The sequence below is a fragment of the Trachurus trachurus genome, assembly GCF_905171665.1.
Source record: "Trachurus trachurus genome assembly, chromosome: 16".
In the NCBI taxonomy this organism is placed as follows: domain Eukaryota; kingdom Metazoa; phylum Chordata; class Actinopteri; order Carangiformes; family Carangidae; genus Trachurus; species Trachurus trachurus.
The window spans coordinates 17,801,659-17,822,830 of record NC_139902.1 but is presented as its reverse complement, the minus strand read 5'-3'; the positions used below and the strand labels follow the sequence as shown (position 1 = coordinate 17,822,830).

At 43.4% G+C, this 21,172-nt stretch overlaps 2 protein-coding genes across 2 annotated transcripts; one reads left to right on the top strand and one right to left on the bottom strand.

Moving 5' to 3' along the window:
* The first annotated feature begins 1,775 nt into the window (after positions 1–1,775).
* On the top strand, positions 1,776–14,340 carry nacad (NAC alpha domain containing). The gene is made up of 10 exons (XM_083990297.1): positions 1,776–1,853; positions 5,269–5,555; positions 5,641–11,095; positions 11,283–11,531; positions 12,213–12,304; positions 12,698–12,766; positions 12,938–13,084; positions 13,258–13,392; positions 13,562–13,684; positions 14,218–14,340. Exons 2-10 carry the CDS (start codon positions 5,271–5,273, stop codon positions 14,230–14,232), a joined length of 6,570 nt encoding a protein of 2,189 aa, XP_083846423.1. The 5' UTR covers positions 1,776–1,853; positions 5,269–5,270; the 3' UTR covers positions 14,233–14,340.
* Positions 14,341–15,545: 1,205 nt separating this feature from the next.
* On the bottom strand, positions 15,546–20,444 carry glipr2l (GLI pathogenesis-related 2, like). The gene is made up of 5 exons (XM_083988973.1): positions 20,023–20,444; positions 19,290–19,398; positions 17,909–18,012; positions 17,363–17,440; positions 15,546–16,227 (listed from the first exon to the last, which is right to left on the bottom strand). Exons 1-5 carry the CDS (start codon positions 20,033–20,035, stop codon positions 16,061–16,063), a joined length of 471 nt encoding a protein of 156 aa, XP_083845099.1. The 5' UTR covers positions 20,036–20,444; the 3' UTR covers positions 15,546–16,060.
* Between the last annotated feature and the right edge of the window lie 728 nt (positions 20,445–21,172).

The window sequence follows — 21,172 nt, the reverse complement described above, 5'->3', positions numbered from 1 at the left end:
AACCCTTTGTCGACCTGTGAAACCGCTTACACAACATTATGGGCAGCAGCAGCACTCTGACTTCACAGGCTGCTAAATGGCAGAATGAGCAAGGCTGACTAATGCAAGCTATGGCAGAGGAGAGAAAATGAGTAAATCCGAGGGGGGGCCAAAGGAAAACACACGGAGCCAGGACGGCAAATGAGGTGACGGAAAACAACAAACACAAAAAATTATTATTACCCAAACTATTCCATGATTCAGAGGCTTGGGTCAGTCTTAAGGATATTAAGGGATTAATTAACTATGGATCAACTGATGGGCCTATTGACAAAAGAGCCCAGCTTGTAGCCTATTCACCACCTTGGTCACAGTTTCTCCTTTGTTGATGGTTCACAGTTAGCTGTGTGTGTGTTCAATAAGCAATGGAGAAGCTTAAATGTCAAACAAATTTTTTTTTTGTAAGATTGAAAAAATTGCAATTTAGTAGCTATTAGCAGACTATAGGCCTACTGATGTTGTTTCTACTCTGCCTTTGATATCTGGGTGCTGCATATAAAAACAAAACTGCCATATTTTCTGGTAATTAGCAGTTAGCTTGTCTACAGCTGTATTATTTGACCTCAACTCAATTGCACGGAAGCTATTAGACATTATCCAGTAAAGCAGCAATCACTTCTGCTGAGCTGGCAATCTGTAAATGGGAAGTTTTGGGTTGTCATGGAGACTACCACTGCCGATCATTTGGCTCCGTGCTGCTGCCCCCTCTATCTCTTTCTATTTCTATCTGGTCTCCCCACTTCACTTGTTATCTACAGTATAAAAGAAGAGGAAAACTGAGGCGAACATGCTGGAGAGGTGGCTAAGATGGAGAGCACAAACAGATGCTATGGCTGCCCTTGGGGGGGAAATGGCTCCCTGTTGATTCCTCTGGGATGTAATCAGAGCAGGAGGCAGAAGGTATAATTAACTGAGTGCTTTTAGGTTTAGCCTCTGTTCCTGAGCCTTGTGTTTCTTTCTTTCTTTGTTTTTAGTTTCTGTTTTGTTTTACTGGAAATGGTCATCTCTTCTTGATTTCTCCATCCTCCCCCTTGTTTTTGCAGTACCTGTACTTTCCTTCAAAGTCGAGGGCAGCACTGAGAAAGCAGTGGAAATCTGCTGACATCATCTCCCAAGATCCAGTCATTGCTTGGCTGGGGAGAGAAGGAGGTGGGGCGGCAAAGAGGGAGAGAAAGATACAGGAGGGAGGGGGAGGCAGGAATTGGGCATCAAGAGAGAGAGAAAGAGAATACTGCAGCTCCCTCTCAGATTTTACACACACACACACACACACACACACACACACACACACACACACACACACACACACACACACACACACACACACACACACATTATTCAGATGAACTGGATCATGAGGCTCTAAAACACACGCCCACAACAGCAGCATCACTGTGCTGCACCAGAAAGAGAGAGAGAGAGCAGCATACACTCCCATCTCTCACTCTCCATCTTCCTCTCTCTGTCTGCCTCATTCTGCCTCATACACACAAACACACACACACACAGACAGACACGTGCTGCAGGGAAGATCTGAGTGTTGGGTCGCTGAGCATTCAGCCAGCCCCCCCACCACCACCACCACCACCACCTCCTCCTCCCCTTCCTCTGCTTTCTCCCTCTCACTCTCTCACTCTCTCACTCTCACCCCCTCTCTCCCTGTTCACCTTGTCTGTTCCGGCTGTATGGTTTATTGTTGCGTCAGAGCCAGAGAGCACCAGCGAGAAGCATGCCAGGGGAGAGCACGCACAGATCTGTCCCCGCCGACAAGCATCCAGAGCAGGGAGCTGAGGAGACAGGGCTCCCTGGACCAGGTAGGACCTCTGGGGGCTGGGAGAAGGGAGAATGGAGGTGAATAAGCAGATTGGTTTGATTGAAGGCAGGAACCAGGACATAATTAGAAAGAGAGAATGAAGAGAAAGTAGATGGTGTTAAATTGTTTGGGGCAGGAGGGAGAGTTAGCAGGACAGACAGCATAGCACATGTGAAGTGGCTTCTGGGCCAGTGAGTGTAAGAGTCTGTTAGATGAGCACAATCTGCTCTAAACTGCCATGTGGAGAGCTGTTTCAGCCTTAGTCATTTTTATATGTCTTTGGACATGTACAATGAGTAAGCTGTTATTCAGCTGCATGTTGTTTCCCCCGTCAGCTCCTGGCTGATGGCACCCTCAAGGAAGCCTCCACCCGAAAAGCTGTCAACTCCAACTCCACCTTTATGCACTTGTCAGTACTAAAATCCCAATCGACAAACAACCTCTCTTCTTAAAAAATCCACCACAGACTGCCTTTGTGCAAATTGTCCAGCCCTCACTGTCATCAGAAACTCAGTGCTGTCTTCCTCCACCCTAAACCTTGGCCTCCTCACCTCTATCCCTCCTCTAGCTGCCCCATCTTAAGACCCAGAGCCGCCCCATCCGCACCCACATCCAGTTCTCTCCATCAGTTTCACAAGACGTCAGGATGGAGTAGAGTGGCTCCTCCCTTCCCCCCAGCTTCAGCAGGAACATGACACAGCAGCATGGCAGAGCACTCTGTAGGACCACACAAACACAGCCGCACACAAACAAGACCCTCTGTTGTTAATCTTTTTCGAGTATTGTCAGTTACTGCTTATGTTGCTGCTGTTTATCTGAAGTTGAAAAATCCTGAAATAATTTGGCTAATTACCCAAGAATGATTTAAAAAAAAAAAAAGGATAGAGCAATGTGAATAGGTAATACTGGAAAATGAGAGATTGGGAGGGTCAATTTATTATTGACTCCTTAATTATATTTCATTAACAATTTTAGTACTGTCACCTTATGCAATTAGTCAGGCTATAACAGTCAGAGTGAAAATGACCTCAGTGGAGGAGAGTGTTGTGAGATATGTTTCTCTGACAAATATTGCATAATACAGCTCATAGAGCTATTTGGGTGTACTACCGTAAACACCTGATAGTGACAATGGATAACCTCGTAGTGAGAAAGCTATCTACTCTTTACTGGAAGTGGTTTGCAATTTTAGATACATTACGGCTTTAACTTCAAGATTGCCCTGATCTGTTCTGAGGCTTGAAATTATTTTAAGCTGTCCTGGCCTGAATCTTGGCAGAGGAGGGAGGAGAGAGAATTGTTGGATGCTCTGGTTTTATGGAAAAGGAAAAAGAGGAGGTTAGAGAAGGGAGTATAGCTAATAAGATGAGAGGTGGAGATGGAGAAAGACAAAGAAGCATACAAGACCGTTGGGGTGTTTTCTTTGTGGCTCAGTCTGAGCAGTAGCTGAAATAGAGGCTTCCCGTTGGGGCTGACAGCACTGCAGCCTCTGTGACGCAGCTCCAGTCTGCTCAGCTTGTTGCGGCCTACTCCTCGTACAGGCAAGCCTGGTGCTCAGTTTCACTGCGTTCCCCCAAGAGGAGACTTCAGAGCTAGGCCAGGGAGGGGAAGAAAGGCTGACGCCCGTATTTGCTGCACTGAGTCTGCTGCTAAGAGGCACAGGCTGACAGATTTTTTTGCTAACATATATAATACATGTCCCTGGCCTGTTTGGCAGCGAAAACTGCAGCTCTCACATTATGTTGGTCTTGTATTTGATTCTAGTTTGTAGCATTTAAGTAAGGAAGACACAGGATCTCTCTGTCTTTTATGTCTTTTATGTGTTTTGCTTGATTTGGTATATGTATAAGCTAGGTATCTATTTATTAGGCTAAAGGAAAATCAAAGTGGGCTGTACTATACAGTACATGTCAGGCATGGCAAAAGTAGGCATTTGTGCACGCTTAACTGAGCATCTTTCTGATTAGTGGAAGGTTTTAATCTCTGAGGCATGACTCAGCACACACACAAACACACCTAGAGCTTGTTTTTGGGGCAGTGATCATCAGGCAGGGCTGCTAAGTGCTGATGCTTGCATCCGCCATCACCACTGGCATGACCGGAGAGCAGCGAGGGAGGAGAAGGACTTCTACTATTTGCAGAGAAAAAAAGATTACGCAGACGAGAGAGGGAGGCAAAGAGTCACAGATAAAAGTGAAACAATGGAACAGCAGCTACATATAGTATATTCATCTATATAGCAGGACCAAAGAGAAGATTAGATAGGGAGAGGTTTAGAGAAATTCTGAAGAATTGCATCAAAAGAGCTTCTGCAGAACAGATAGTGAATCAGTAAGTGCTTTCCTGACAGAGCAAATGTTTGTATAAGGGTGTGTGTGTTTTTTTGTGGCTGGCACCAAACTGAGCCACTTGTGTGTTATAATGGCCAATCAGCATGTGGCTTGAGGTCACTGTGGCAATGGCCCAGTTAAAAGAACAAATTCCCTGTTCTGTCCTTGTGTGTTATAGAAACAGGCTTATGTCACATCCTCTTGGCCTATTTCAGTGAATGTATAGTGTTGTGTTATGGTATTGAATCTGACATTACAAAACCAATTTAAGCTAATCAGTGGAACAGAATCTAGTAAAGAATACAATCTCTTATTTCATCTTCTCCATCCATGTTCTTTCCCCTACATGCTCATATGAGACTCCCTCAATGTACCCCTGACCCAGTTTCATTCATTCATCCTGTCATTTTATCTCAGTGACATCTCCATTCCTGATGAGTGTTATGAAAATGATAGGATGGTCTAAAAGGACAAGAGGACGGAGAACACTGTAATTCAATAGGAGTTCTTTTTGCCTTTGGCTAATTGTGCAATTGTGCAAGTAGATAAAGATAGAGAGTCAGAGAAACTGTGTGAGGTAAATAAAATTGGTAGTGTATGTGGGGAGGCATTGCTCCCCCCTTACAGGTCATTATATAGTGGATGCTACAGGGAGGATTTTTTCCATTTAAAACAAACAAACAAAAAAATCAAACAGACACACAGACAAAATAACAGTTATCCAAAAACAGCTGGCTCTTATTCTCTGTTTTCTGTCTGTGATCTTTTGCTTTGCTTTTCTGGAGTCACATATAGAGATGAGAGATTGTTTAATCCAATGACTGGCATTCTGGTGACATTTTTTGTAGCTCTCTCTAAATTAGTGTGTAGGAGAAGAAAAATAAAGTTCACTAATCGTGGTACGACCTTTCATCAATGATAGCTGGTCACATAATGATAATTCAGACAGTTCAAGGACACATCTTTGTTAAATCTTCACTGAATTTAAAATTTACCATAAATTTGTTCTTATTTCAAGATTTTGACTACTCACTTCTACACCTGCTTTTCAAAGTGTTGTTTTACATTGATTTCTCTGTTTTTCAGACATGACCAGACACCCATCAACTGACTCCACCCCTAGTGACAGTGGCTCCTCCCCCAGTGATTGTGGCTCTAGCCCTTCTCCTAGTACTCCTCAGAAGCTACTCCCAGCATGCACCTCTCCATTTGGACCAAGACTATTTCATGCAAGACCTAGTTCCTCTGGTTCTCCAAGACCTCAACCTGAAGGCTCTGACCACCGGAACACCAACATGCCAAAATTGTCTGGAAAGTTAGGTGGCCATGGACCATGTGGGCGCCTTGTCCCTGTTAAGATGGAAAGAATCAAGGTGTGTAATGTGTGTATAAGCATATTTGCAATTGCACATGATATGCTACCATGCTTTAATAGGTGTGTATAATGTGTCATTCCAGGTCCTGACTGGTTCGGAGGTGGAGAGTGACTACCAAGAGCCACAAACCATTGACACAAGGGTGGTGATGGGTCAAGAGACGTTGCTCAAAACAACAGAGGTCCAAAAAGGGAAACCTGGTGTTGAGCTAAGTGGTCAGGCCATCCCTTTGCCAGCTATTCCAAGCTTTTCAGATCCTCAGGCACAAGAAGAGGAGACCCAGCTGGAAACCAGCAAAGAGGAAAGCCAAAGCCAAAGCCCTCAAAAACAGCAGGATCAGCCAAAAGACCCTGTGCAGCCCCCAACCACACTACCTTCCCCTTTCCACAAGCCTTTGTTACCTTCTTCATCCTCCCCAGAGCCAGTCACAAGCAATGACAGTTTGATAGACAACCAGGAAGAGGGTCAAACCCTCTCTGAAAACGAAGTGCCTTCCCTCTCTTTTTCTGAGCTTGCCTGTCCAGTTGCTTTGTCCTTCTCTGAACCAGCTTATGCTGTTGACCCTCTACGAGTGGGTGTGCCCTCATCTCTTGACCCTGACTTGTATTATACCGCCCCTTCCACCCCAATCAAGATGGCTTCCCGCTCTTCGCACCTTAAACATCATTCATATCCTGGCTCTCCAGCCAGCCCACTCTCCCCTGGTTCTCCCTCAGACAGCGAGGACCTCTGTTCTCCTCTCACCTCTCCCTCTGGTTCTTACATCACAGCAGAGGGAGGTAGTTGGACCTCCTCTTACACATCTTCCACCTCCCCCTCCACTTCTCCCAATCTGCTCCTTACAGAGGAAGCACAAGAGGCGCCTGCTTGCTTTGTAAGCTCCCTATCAGAAATTGGAGATGAAGCTGGAGAGGAAAAGGGACAAGTGGGACAAGAACGAGAGGAGGAAAGGGCAGGTGACTTCTGCCTGTACCGCCCTGAGGATTTTGTCAGGAACTCACGAATAGGTATAACGGGGACAGTGATCCTTGAAGAGGAGGAGGCTGTAAAAGGGGAAGAGGTCAAGATTTCCAGAGAAAGTTGTCGTCCATGCTGGGTGACTGAGGATACATCCCCTCAAAGGAGTAGTAGTAGCCGTAGTAGTGACTCCCAGGAAGATGGAGGAGAGTCTGAAAGCTCACTCTGCCCACTGGAAGATGCTGGTTCAGGGAGTATGGAGTACTCAAGACCCATGCACACAGGCCTAAAATTGCAACTGGAGGCATGCATGTCAGAGGAAGTCTATGGACTAATGGATGACCACCCACAGCTTGCTTCCACTGCCTTGACTCCTGACACAGAGAACATGACCATGGCCTCATCTAGCCTTAGCCCTGACTCACCTCTTACCCCTCTTACCCCCCTGGATGCTTTCTGTCCTGGAGCTTTTGAAAGGCTCGGCCCCAGTTCTTTCATGCTCTCACAGGCTGCCAGTGCTGATGATATACCAGACGAGGAGAGGATGATCCCTGCCTCCCTCATCTCTTTCCCGCTCCACACTAGCCTTATCTTTAAGGCTGATTCAATGGAAATCACCTTATTCCCCACAGAGGAAGATAATGAAGTTCATGACAGAAATGAAGGAAATGATGTTGATGCATATGCAGCTGGAGAGGAGGAGGCAGATGTTGAAGATGATGATGATGATGATGATGATGATGAAGACGATGATGATGATGATGATGAGGATGAGGATGATTATGACTTTGATGATGATGGTGATGGCAATGCTAATGGGGCTGCTGATGGTGACCATGATGAAAATAATGAAGTTGATGACAGTGCTGAGCATGATGAAGCAGGTGCGGAAGCAAAAGTGGAGGTGAAAGTGGTGGAGGAGGAGAAAAAAGAAGAGCAGGAAGATGATGATGATGATGACGATGATGAAGATGATGATGAGGAGTGTGATAGCAAAGCAGTAGGTCCTACAGATGAGGACAGCTCGGCATCGTTCCTTCATTCACTTTCAGACACGTCTATCAACGAGGGGTTGGATGAATCATTCTGTTTTCAAGATGATACAGATGACTCATTAGATTCTGCATCCTATAACGGGGAGGAGGATGAACGTCTATACAGTACTGAGAGGCATGCACAATCACTAGAACCTACAACCACGGATCCACTTGATCCAAATGACCTTCAAACACAACCTGAACAGGGGTCTACCACGGAAACCGGTCAGGCTGAACCTTTGCACACACAGCTGAGCACAGACAGACAGACCGGGATGGAAGACGTTGGTGCCATCCCCTTGGATAACAATATACAACCCAAACATCTGACTGAACCTCAGTCAGGTCTTCAACCAGAATCCACCAGTGGGATAGGTCAGACAGAAATGAGCACAGATCAACCAGTGGATAACCAAAAACGGACTTTTCCTTCGCAAGCAATTTCTTGTCAACCAGAATCCTCCGACAACCCAAAAACAAGTGAAATAGACAATGAGATGACGTATACATCTGGCTCTCCCAACCCTCTTGATGAACCTACAGGCAGCTTCCAAAATAACCCCCCTACCACTCCTGTTGTCATTCATCCTCCTTCTGACCCTGTAGATGAGCTCCACACCTCTTCTCTTTCTGCCCCATCCACACAAGAACCAACAGATCTAAACAGTTCTCTTCCTCTGGAAGAACAGGCCAAGGAAAATCCCCAGATGACAGATACTGATGAAAAACAGAGTAATGATAATTCCGAAGAAGAATCCACCAAAGAACCAGAAAGGGACTCGTTCAAACTGCTCATCAAGCCTCGCAAGTATCAGCCAGAAAGCCAAAGGACTGTTGGAGCAACAAGACTGGTACTATCAAAGTCTTTCTCCAATAAATCGGATGCGCCCAGAGGGGCTGAGGCCATGTGTAGGCCCAGTTTGCACAGGGATTCTGACACTGAGCTTGACCAGAAGAATGGGAACGCCTCAGCTGACTCCATGAGTTTGGAGAGTAGAAGTTCTGATTCTGGTCCCTCTCTTAATATGGCCACTGCCACCAATGACTTGAATAAAGGTGTCCTCCTTCTTTCCTGCCCTAAAGACCCTAGTCCCAACCCCAGTAACATCCCTGTTTCTGTCTCTCCAGAGATTATCTCAGAACTTGCTGACAATCTGGCCGTGACCCCTGAACATTGTCCCAGTGACTCTGCCCAGGAGAACCTGAGGGAAAACACCCTGAGCACTGATGAGGGGGCCTTGGGAGCTGTTGGATCTCCACACTCCCCCCTTGCCATTTCACCCAAAAGGGAAAACTCAGAAACAGACTCAAGCAGGGAGATCGGTCCTGGAGCTGGGGCATGGTGTGATGACAGGACTGGGCTAGGGTTAGGTTTAGGATTAGGTTCAGGGGCTGGGTTTAGTGTCTGGGGAGCAGGAGAGTCTCTCTCTCTGTCTTTGGGGAAGAGGTATGAGTTAGAGGCAGAGAGTGTGCTCATGTGCGACACAATGGGCCAAAGCACGCAGAGCAGTGAAGTGTATACGAATTTTGACAATGATCTGGGGTCTGTTCTGGATGAGGAGGACAACAACAGTCTCTGTGGAAAGAGGGACCAAATGGCAGATGAGGAATTGGTAGAAGAGGGAGCATCTGAGTCAAACTTAGCCCATTGGAAGTCCATTGAGGAGATCTCAGAAGCAGGGGGAGGAGAGGATGGAAGCTCCAGATTTCCAGAAGACGATGTCAGTAATCTAAATCCGGACAATGACGGAGATAACACAGACACAACAATACAACACACTTGGAAGAATTCTAACAATAACAACGACTCTGCCTTTGAGTCTTTGGAAGTAGCCATGTGTGGAAGTCTTAATGCTTTATCAGAGGAAGTGAGACCCCAGAGTGTGAGTGTCAGTGTTACGGAGTCTGTGTCTAATATTCCACTAGAAGAGATGCCACCTCAGGTTTCTGACACAATTATTGATGACGAGCAAGAATCAACAGACAGCTCCATAAACCAGACATCAGACCCAACACAGGTGCCATCCTCAACCGAAGGTGTCAGTAGCATCTCCGTGCCATTAGTTGAAACTCGCATGGACCTAATTCCAACAAACAACAAGGATTTGGATTCGCCAGATAAATCCAAATGCCATACTCGTCCAGAGTGTCCAACAGTCACTCCAGAAAATAATACTGCACTTTCTTTGCTACATGGTTCCTTTGGATACTTTTCTCCTAAATGTAAATCTAATGAATCCAGATCAAGAAGAGCTTGTAAAGACAAAGTGGAAAATACTGGTACTCTGTCAGAGCCAGAGATTGTGAAGCCTCAGACTGAGGGTCAAAAGAAAAGCGATGTGACTGACAGACTTGCCAGTGAACCAAAGAGTAAGGATGACTTCAAAGAACAGCCATGTGTTGTTTGTAACTCAGGGGAAGAAGATGATGAGCAAAGAGTGGAAGAGAAAGGAAAAGAGAGAAGTGAAGAGAACGATGAAGAGAACAAGAAAGAAAGAAAAACCTCTCCTGTACAGAGTAGCCCAGAGCACCTTTCATGTCACACCCCTAAAGGGGAATTTTGCACAGATAAACCAACTGCTGCTAAGAAAGGGAGGATAGGGAGGCAGAACAAACACAGGGCATCCCAGAGAGACAGTCAGGCTGACTCTAGCCCTGAATCTGTTGTTGATCCAAAGAATGGTGATCCATTAAATACCACTGCAGATGGATGGTCAAAGGGGATTCCAGACAATTCTAAAACTAAGACAGGTCAAAAAGCAAACAAAGCTTTATCGATGGACGGTCAACAGAGGACATCTGAGACAGACAAAGAAGAGTCTAGTTCACAAATTCAAGCAGATAACAGTCACGTTTTTGATGTCAAAAGTGCTGGCCATGGATGCTGCAATTCAAACATCCACACCCCAGACAACCTCAATGCTGTGGTGGCATTGAACCAAGAATTACAACAGAAACAGGAAGTGCTTGATAACAGACCACTATCCGATAATCAGAGAGGAATTACAGTAGACATTAATGACAACAATATAGATACTGGCCCAAGCACATTAACCCAGGATACCATATTATGCTCTCTGACTCCACTTCCCTTCCCACCATCTCCTGATTCCCCCTCCCTCCTACCTTGTGCCTCAACAGAGCCAGAGGGAGATCTGTCCACACCTGTGCAGGAATCCCAACCTGTCCCCTCAGCCCAGCAACAATCTTCAACATGCCACACCAATCCTACTCATTGCGCTACCACCCCTACAACACAACAACCCCCAGATTCCCAAAACAACAACATCCAAGAGGCCACTGTTGTTCCTTCTACATTATCTCCATCTGCCACACGTATCACGTCAACTTCATTCTGCACTGCCATGCCATTCAGCCTGTCCCAACCAACCCAGGAATCATCTTCACCTGGGTCAGGGACTCAAGACTCACCATGTGTCCCAGACTCCACTCCCTGTCCCCAGTCTCAGCCTAATCTCCACACACAATCTCACAAACAAATCAAGCAAAGTCGCACATGGAGCACACAAGACCGGTGCAGAGGTAAGTGCAGAAACAATTTGTTATCTAGATGGATATCACAGCACAATGCACACTTAGGAATTACTTATTAACAGCTTTGGAAATTTGGATTGCTATCAAAAAGAAAAACAGCCACTACATTTACTTTTTTGTGGTGTTTTGTGTGGCTCCTAATGCAAATATGATAAATTGATGTGTGCTCTGTAAGGTCCCAGTTTGGCTGAGGAGGAGACAGACAGTGAGGATGATGGTGGACTGCCTCGACGTAGTCACAGATCCCTGCCCAGGGGAGTGACAGGAAACAGAAATGGATTGTTGCAGAATGAGTCTGGTCCATCAAATAAACGGGAGATACAGCCTTTCTCTGCCCACCAGATAACCGACAGACAGTCAGGCTGTCCAATCAACCACAGCCACAAGATTTCTGAAGAGATTGACTTATCCTTCAAAAACAATTGTGAGTTGTTTCTGACTCCTGCAGGAAAAAGAAATCCCCTAAAATTCCCGTGCTTTCTGTTTCCTTCTGTTGTGTACACCCCACCCTTCTTTCCCTTGCTCTGTTCCCATCTCTCTCTCTCTCTCTCTCTCTCTCTCTCTCTCTCTCTCTCTCTGTTTGCACAATGACACTCACTGTTACTCTGTACTGAATACAGTATGAAGTTATCAAACAAGACAGTCCTAACGTTATGTTTTTTTCATAGATAACATCACAAGAAAATCATAGTATTATATAATTCACTTTTTGAATTATAGATGACAGTTTCCCTGAGGTTTTTTCCTATCACTGTCAAAGGCATATTGAAGAAGATGCAAACTCACATACTATGGGGATATACAGTAATAAGATTCTTTTTTCCTTAGGCTAACTTTTTTCTTTAGATAAGGATTTTGGATTTCATAATAAAACCCTCCATTGGCATTACACTAACGAGACAGTCACGCTAAGGCTCTCATTACTTCTACTATGGTGATTCATTTCTATGGTGAATAGTAATGAAATTCTACCTTCACTTGTGTGTGTGTGTGTGTGTGTGTGTGTGTGTGTGTGTGTGTGTGTGTGTGTGTGTGTGTGTGTGTGTGTGTGTGTGTGTGTGTGTGTGTGTGTGTGTGTGTGTGTGTTGAATATGTGCCTGTGTAGGCTCCATATTGGCCTCCTGTAATGAGTCTGAGAGTGAGGGGTCAGTGCCTGAGCTAGAGGAGCCAGAGCCACTGAGACCATCAGAGCCCCAGGTAAGTTTATTCATGCTACTGTAGGAAACATATAATTTAAAAGCTCTTATTTCTTACATGTTAATATTCTTAAACTTTAAATTATACATACAATTTTAAGGCGATGGTGTTTAAGAAGTTTTAGGTATTGGTCTTCTAGTTGGTAATAGTGGCAAATGCTTGTCAAAATAACTTTTCTCAACTCATCACAAACGGTTGCTATAAACATAAAACTATTTCCTGTGTTCAGAAGAGCACACATTTGCCTGGCAACAGCAAAACAGTTTGTAGAAAACCAAACTGGTGGCAAAACTGTAATCATTTTACTTTTATGTCCCATTTAGTGATAAGGGTGAAAATGACATGAATGCATAAAATCAAAATAGTAATACTGATATTAAGTTTTTCCTTCAGTCCCTCTCCTCTGCAGATGAAGGGCTGAACAGACCAAAACAGAGTCGCAGTGAGAAGAAGGCTCGCAAGGTCAGATGACAGGCTGTATAAAATTACATTGATTAAGTAATCAAAGATCATTTTAAAGCTGACTATGAATTCAAAATGTGCTTTGTTGTTTGGGTGTATACAACACCAGTGTTTAATTTGTGCTATTTTGGTTGTATTTCTAACTCTTCCTCCTGCTGTATGTGTATGTAGGCCATGTCTAAACTGGGTCTAAAGCCAGTCCATGGTGTGACCAGAATCACCATTAGGAAGTCCAAGAGCATCTTGTTTGTCATCAGCCGACCTGATGTCTTCAAAAGCCCGGCATCAGACATTTATATTGTATTTGGAGAGGCAAAGGTAAGGCTTTGTTTGTTTGTTTCTTTTTTTCTTTCTTTCTTAATCAACCAATTACCCATTCATTCCTCTCCTCTCCTCTCCTCTCCTCTCCTCTCCTCTCCTCTCCTCTCCTCTCCTCTCCTCTCCTCTCCTCTCCTCTCCTCTCCTCTCCTCTCCTCTCCTCTCCTCTCCAGATTGAGGACCTATCACAGCAGGCTCACAAAGCAGCTGCAGAGAAATTCAAGGTGCCTGTGACCTCCTCTCCTCTGGCTCCACCTGTCCCACCAAGCCTCACCATCAAGGAAGAGAGTGAAGAGGAGGAGGAGGAGGTACTATCTAAACTATTTTTCCTGAACATTCATGTATTGCACTCATGTCATAGCATAGTATATTGTATTTTCCTGAAAACCTCTCTATTCTGTTACTTACTTCTGTAACTTTATTCTTTATACTGTATGTTTCTCAGTCTCTGTCTTTTTCTTTCTTTTACCACATCAGGTGGATGAGGGAGGTCTTGAGCAGAGGGACATTGATCTGGTGATGGCACAGGCTAATGTGTCACGAGCCAAGGCTGTCCGTGCACTGAAACACAACAAGAATGACATTGTGAATGCTATCATGGTGAGGAGGAAGAAGGGGCGGGAGAGGAAGAGGGTAGAGGGAGGGCAGCTGGTGAACAAAATAATGAGTCATAGCCAGTTGGAGTTGGGGTAGGGAGGGGGGGACTGGTAGAGGAGACGGAGCAGAGGACAAATGACAAGTACAATTTCTCCCCAGTAACTGAGCAACCTCTGCAGTTCTGTAGGTCATCAATGCTGTTTCATGCCCACTAGGTGGCGGCAACAACCCACACTGAGATAACTGCTCCAGTTGTTCAAGTGACACTGATGATTTTTTTTTCTCTGGGAAATCTCATGATGTGCTGGCAGAAGTTAGCTGAGTACAAACACAGCCTCTCATCCTAAGTATCCCAGACAATTGTGTTTATTTGAACAATGCGAGTAGTACAATTCAGTACAAGTGAAGACGTTGCTAGATATTTAACTTAAATAAATAAAACCCAGCAGTTATTTTCTTTGTCATCTGAAGTTTATTGATTGTTTTCATGATTTCATTTTTCTCACTTAAATCCCTTTTCCCCCCTCTTTGTGTAGGAGCTGACCATGTGAGTGGAGGGCAATTTGAATCCTGATCCCCGTCTCCCAGCCTATAAAGCCTAAACGCCACTGACTCTTCTGTATCGCTGCTACTGTATGTTGCATCCCCAATATCTGCCAAATAAAGTCTGTTCCAACGTGGGCTGTGACTGCACCATGAGATTGATTTTAAGATTTGCAGATAGTTTGGTGTTTGAACAAAGGGGCAGCACATAGCTTGACATTTTGCAGATATGTATATAACATTTTCAGTGACATTTCAATGACAACATCTAATTTGAATATAAAATGTATTAAGCATCTAGAGTCTTATAATTTAAAGGAGTATTTGTAAGTTTTTCTGTTGCTACATAGCTAGCATCAACATTAGCAGTTGTTTGCATACTGGTGGCAACACTGCTTCAGCATCAAACTTCCTTCCTTTTACTCACCAAGGTTCTTCTGTGGCAGAAAGCCAATGCCGATGTCAACTGTCTTCTCTTATCACAGCTTTCCTTCAACTGAAGAAAGCATGCTAACCAGCACCACTTTCGACAGCAACCCAATATAGCTTCCAGTCTGCCCTGAGGATGTAACACTGCTTAGTGCTCAGGGGGAGTTATCTTGTAAACACAGCGATGACCAAAACTTATGCACTCCACCAACTACTCTTGGCAAGAATTCCCCCTTTGAATGCAACAAAACAATGACAGTTTCTGAAAAGTAATAAAATCTGCAATCACTCTCAAACCAATTGATACTAATATAATCTAAAAGACTGTTTTTGTTGCTGCTTAAAGCTAACGGGCCCAATGCATATTTTTCATCCATGTCACATTACTTGATATAGGTTTTTGTGAAATATATGTTATACGGTAACAGATTTGAGCTTTAATTTGCCAATGACACACTGTTTAAGTGGAGACTGGATGAAATATTGGCAACATTTCTTTTCAGGTAATGGCTTTTTCGTAATATACAACACGCTGCACTGTAATATAACCCTCTCATATAATTGTTTTATTGTTTTGCAGAGGCGGTCTGCAGATATTAAAGAAATACTTTGAACTGCTTTACTGGTTATACAAAGAGATTTATGTCTCACAATTATTCAGACCTTTAGCAGGAAATAAATGCTCATTCCTCAGTGTTTACATATACGCTCACATTTTCTAAAATGTTTCCCAGTTAATCATATTCCATTGAGGGTTATGTTTTCCCAGCAAACAGTGACTAACTCACATTTTCTTCTCTCTCTCTAATAATGTCACGCAATACTGATAACACTAGAATGCGTGGAGAAATGCCAAATGCATTTCTGACTATTTGTCAGCTTTATTGTGCAAAATTGATTAGAGTACAAAACCATACATACAAGAAGGCAGTTTTCTGTTTTGACAAGTAGTAGCAACAGCCCAAACACATACCAAGCATGTTCAGTCATCAGCTCTCAATTAAAAGCAAAGACTCCACAAGTAAAATGTGTGTTCCTTGTTCTGATAGCTCCTATTCTTATACAAGCAGCTACAGATATGAGGCTTTGATGTATTTCAGATGGTGAAACCATAAAAATGCTGCAATTAATTAATACAAAAATGTCACAAGCATTTTTAAATGAAAATCCATATTATACGTCACATGGTCTATGGACATGTGTTGTTAGCCACGTTAAATAGTGCTTCTTTCATTCAAACACAAAACCCAATTTTATCTTTTAGAATCCATACAAGATTATCTCCACTAGGCAAGAGGTCATGCTCTCCTGAGTATTCACCATGGCAGTGCAGAGAGATAACTTCCCTCTTGAAGACAGGAATAAATGCCTTTGGGCTTGAGTCAAGTCTTAAGCATCAAGACGCCATTAGGAAGTGGTTTTAGCTGGGAGAACGTTGTTCTCAAAGTGTCCCTGGTTGGTGATATTCCCAGCTGGGAGGTATCTTGCCACCACAAAGGAAGAACCATCTGATGCAGTGGCCTTTCCAACACCCAGTTCTTTAGTGCTCTTCCACACCATTGCTGTGAAATGCCCTGGTGGAGAATAAAAACAGGAATAAGTAGAAAGAAATCAAAAGGCTGAAAAGGCAGGAGAAGATGAAGTGAGAGTGGGACAGAAACAGACTGTCAGGATATGGTTGAAGCTGAGTGCTCATGGACTTAAGTTCCTCTAAATATTTACAGACTAAGGAATTTTAATTCCTCTCTAAGTCATCAATCTCAAACATTTTCCCTCTCTATACACTCCATTTCCTTCCTTTAGCAGGCAACATTATGTGAATCAGTGCAATGAGGAAGATCTTCTTCATGTATGATCAAGTTGATCAGACTCATGCACACAGGAGTCTGAGGCTATGGGAAACCATCTGGAAGAATTAGGGCAGACTAGAAATGACATGTAGGCTTTCAGAGTGATACGAGGGACTGTGATTTCCCCGCGATTTCCCCATGGCTGGTCACAGAGTCAGTCACACACTTACCGAGGTGTGACACCAGCACAAGAATAACAACAACCTTCCCTGCCTGGGTAAACGTGACACTGAGAAACTGACAACAAGTAAACAGAAAATGACAAAGAGAAACAGGGCAAGAAATTGATACATAGAGATAAAAACACAGATAAAAAGAAGTGAAGAAATGTGATGAGACTTGACAAAAGGACATGAAAAGGAAAAATATAAAGTGTCAGTGCAAATTCTGATTGTTTTGTTTCACACAGGAATACTTGTATTAATATTAATTCAGTATTTGTTTCATCAAACCAACACTCCAAACATTTTCACTTTCATTGTTATTGTGGCAAGGTGAATTGAACCCACACCTCCCGGGTAATAGTCATGCGCGCTTGCCAGTCACCCAAAGGGACATCCCCTTGGCCAAGTAGCCAGGGCGCATGATCAACTGGAGGTTTAGTGACAGGACCCGTCAACTGTCACATTATTATGCCAAAAAAAAGAAGAAGCTAATTTTCCTTAATTTTCTTTCAAAATTACTCAAACTGATTAGTAAACTACCAAATAGTGAAGCTTTAATTTCCTTCCAATAAACAAATCAATTAATAAACTGACATTTTCAGCTATAAATGCAATTTTGTTTATCCTACTGTTGGTCAGAGGAAGTTTGCCACTGACTAAAATATGAATATATATGAATCTCATGTGAAGCTCACCAGTGCCAGAGGAGAATCCAGGACGATTGAAATTGTATTGTTTCACTTCATCATACCAACGGTCAGCCACTTCCTTCCCTGCACGAACAAAGTTCAATTTAGAGCACAATCAAATCAGCCACATGTCATACACACTTATTGTAAAATAAAAAAGATTGCACCCTGCAGCAACAAATGCCTTTTGGACACATCTTGTTTACTATGCTGCACTTTTTGATGCCACACTCTGCAGGGAGATGTTTTATGAATCACATAGTCCTGTGCTGACATTTTTCTGCCATGAGTCATAGTGTCTGAGGTCTCAAACACATTATGAACTCAACGGGAAATAGATCCCAGCTGTTCACATGCATAGTGGGAAAGTCTGCACACAGCATCTGCTTTAAGCCCCGTAGACTAAACTACAGTATATACTACACTGAGGGATATGTCTTGTGCATGTATGTCCTGCTTACACATGGGAACCTCAGGTGGTTCTAGATGTTTAATTCTGGCAAAGTGTGAGAGACTAGCATCAGCATTTATCATGTACATGTGTGTATATACCTGATTGGTTATAGGACGCCCACGCCAGATTCTCTCCAAAGTTCCCTTTACTGGACTCCACACTGTGTTTCAGGATCCTCGTGCTGGCCAGACTTTCAGCATAACTGTGGGGAGACAAGGGCAGTTGGTGGTGGTGCTGTTTCAAGTGTCCTTTTCACCTGTGAATCCTGCTACAAGCTGATCTCTGGACTGAACGGATAACTGGTATGAATAGTGTTTACTTTACAGCCTTTTCAGAAGTCTCAATTTTTAAAAGCCTCTTGCACTGCGCTGTCCTCCACCCCCAAGATAAACAGTGTGAAACACCCATAAGGTAGAATAATAAGCTAAGTGATGTAAGCACAGAAAGAAGTTCTCTAAAAGACTGCTTTTGATATTTGGGTAGGTATTATACTAGTAGTTAGACTGTTCAACATTATCTCTGTGAACAAATTAGATGTCTATGAAATATACATTGCTAGTGACATCCAGTTTACTCCACTTTACAGTGTGCAGTGGGCACAAAACTAAATCTGGGCCTGGTAGTAATTTATTCAAGTCTCTATTTAAACCACTGCAATAACCATTATGTGGTCATATGACCTCAGTGACCGCTACAACATGGCATGGATGAGCTATACTTGTTAAATGACAGGGAACTCCCACCTCAGCAGAAGCTGCAAAGGAAAAACTTCTTCAACTCTATGCAAGTCAATTGAGCTTTTTCATTTATTTTGTTGAATTATGTTTTTTATATTCTAATGATACAAATTATTCCTATGCCTCATCCTCATCCAGGAGCTAAAGGAATATTTTAGCAAGGCCCTTAATGAATCAAGTGAGTACAAGTCAGTTTACACAAGTCAGTTTACACGGAGAGAGCGAAGTACACATCACATTCCCCTGAGCAGCACTATAATTGCACATAATTATATAATAAAGTCAGACATATAGATAACAGGACACACAGTATGTGAAATACACTCATATTGACAGATGTGTAGATTCTTTGTATAAAGTTACAAACTGCAGCTTGGGGTCTCTTCTGACATTTCAGTACATTTAAGTGTTAGTAAATGTTCTCTTCTAGTATGGATATTATTCTGTTTTGAATGGTAATGTGTATTTTAATGTCAGGTCTCATAAAACTGAAGATTGTTTAGTTGATTGTTTATTACTGTTACTGTTGCTGTTGCAACACCTTTATCATCTAAGCAAGACTGGTGTCAGGGGATGAAGTTGTAAATTGTATTCACAATAAAGACAATCACTGACTTTCAATATTGTAGTCTATTATATATTGTAGTAATTAGGTTTGCCATGCTAAGCTGGAACTGCCAATGAGTAGTTTGACTCTCCACTAATTAGGTTTCTAATTTGATCTGTGTGTGCATTAACCAACCGAGCCGCCTCTCTGCTCAACTTGCTGTTCAGCTTCAGCGGAGGAGCCTGGTGTTTCCCCCTGTACTCATTGTGGCACTGCAGCACCTCCTTAGAAAACAGCTTTGACTCTGAGAGACAGAGAGGAAAGTGGAGTCACGGGTCAGACAGCCAGAGAGCGAGAGATATCTGCTAGGAGATGTGATGATGCAACATGGAGACTCATACATGACTACAGTGCACAAACCCGAGCTGAAATCTGAGTTCACCACCGACAGACTGACCTCAGACAGTGAGTACTACTGACTCCATGGCAGATGATGGATGCAGAGGAGAAAACGTCATCCATGCAACCCCCCACCCCCAACCCCCGGTGCCTATCACTCACTGGCTTTTTCGTAAGTGCTGCGAGCTGGAGTGCTCACACACAATAGGCGCATTCAAATCGTCACACAACAATACAAATGCCAATGATGCCAGCATTTACTCAGCATGCTGCAAGACGAATCTTAACTGATGCTGTTTGGAAATCTTACAGGCAGCCCCGTTAACAAGGAAAAGAAATAATGAAAAAGAATAAGAACAACAACATCTGATTTGCAGCTCTGTGGTTTCCAGAGAAAGCCAGTAAACGAGAAAGCACTGACAGTTAAACACCCACCTACAAACAGAGTTTCATTGAGGAGGTTAAATTCTAACTCAGGCCAAGCTGATACAATCAAAGATAAAATTCTCCAGCTGCAGTTTCCACTTACCTGACTTTCCCATGGTGCTGACACAGGAAGCCTTTCAGTGAGATCAGTAATAAGCTTGAATGAAGTCAGACTCTGCAAGGTTTTCTGTTCCTGCTCTCTTTCTCTCTGTCTCTTTCACTTACTTGCTCTCTCTTTCTCTCTCTCTCTCTCTCTCTCTCTCTCTCTCTCTCTCTCTCTCTCTCTCCCTCTCTCTCTCTCTCTCCTTTTAATGCTGTCTATCTTACGCTGATGCTCTGAAGCAGCTGTTAATGCTTTTATTTTGGGCCTCGTCCTCGATTTCTTCTGTTCCACCTTGAAGTACGATCACTCGTGCAAAGTTCCCCTTTAGCTATTTATCTGCATGAACATGTCATAACTTCCTGAACCCTTTCCTCTCTTCATTTAAATAACGTGTCAGCCCCTCTTGTAGCCACACACCCTGTTATCTGCATGCTACTCATCTATCTGTATGGCTCAGAGGAGCACACACCCACTCTGTCTTAACTTTCCAACAAATGAAAGGGGAGCCCCTGCAGTGGTTGGTGACATCATCTCTGTGAGACAAGCGCCCATATAAGGCATATGGACACATGCCTTTATATGGCATATGGGCTTGTGTCTCACAACGTAATTGCTGCTTAGCTTGAACAGTTTCTTTTCTCAGAATCTGCCCGGTCATGTTGCAGTGTTGTGCCATCGCCAACATGCCACTGAACACCACGGCATGGAGAGGGGTCACAGTTTGTGTGCTGGCTGTTATTTCTGGACTGACAGTTCTCACCTTTCATACACATCCTTTCACTTTCACATTAGCCAATATTTTCCAAAGTGCTGTGGACATAAAAACTGTATAGGGAACTTTCCACCTCTTACTTTCGGTTTTAGCAGTCATTTCTGGATAGTTATCCCATGTTACACCCACTTATAGCTTAAACTCCATCCTGGATGAACAAAACAATGATTGAGCAATATACTTACTGCAGATGGCACATAGGGAGAGGCAGCATCGCCATTCATCATGCTGCAGAACAGGTTTCTACTATTTGTTTTGTTTGTATGAGGAATGCTGCCTTCTGCACTTTAATGGTATTTCCGAACTGAGATATTTATCATTAAAAACACACACATAAATGACACTTGGTTTAACCAAGGCAGGAATGGAACAGAACTT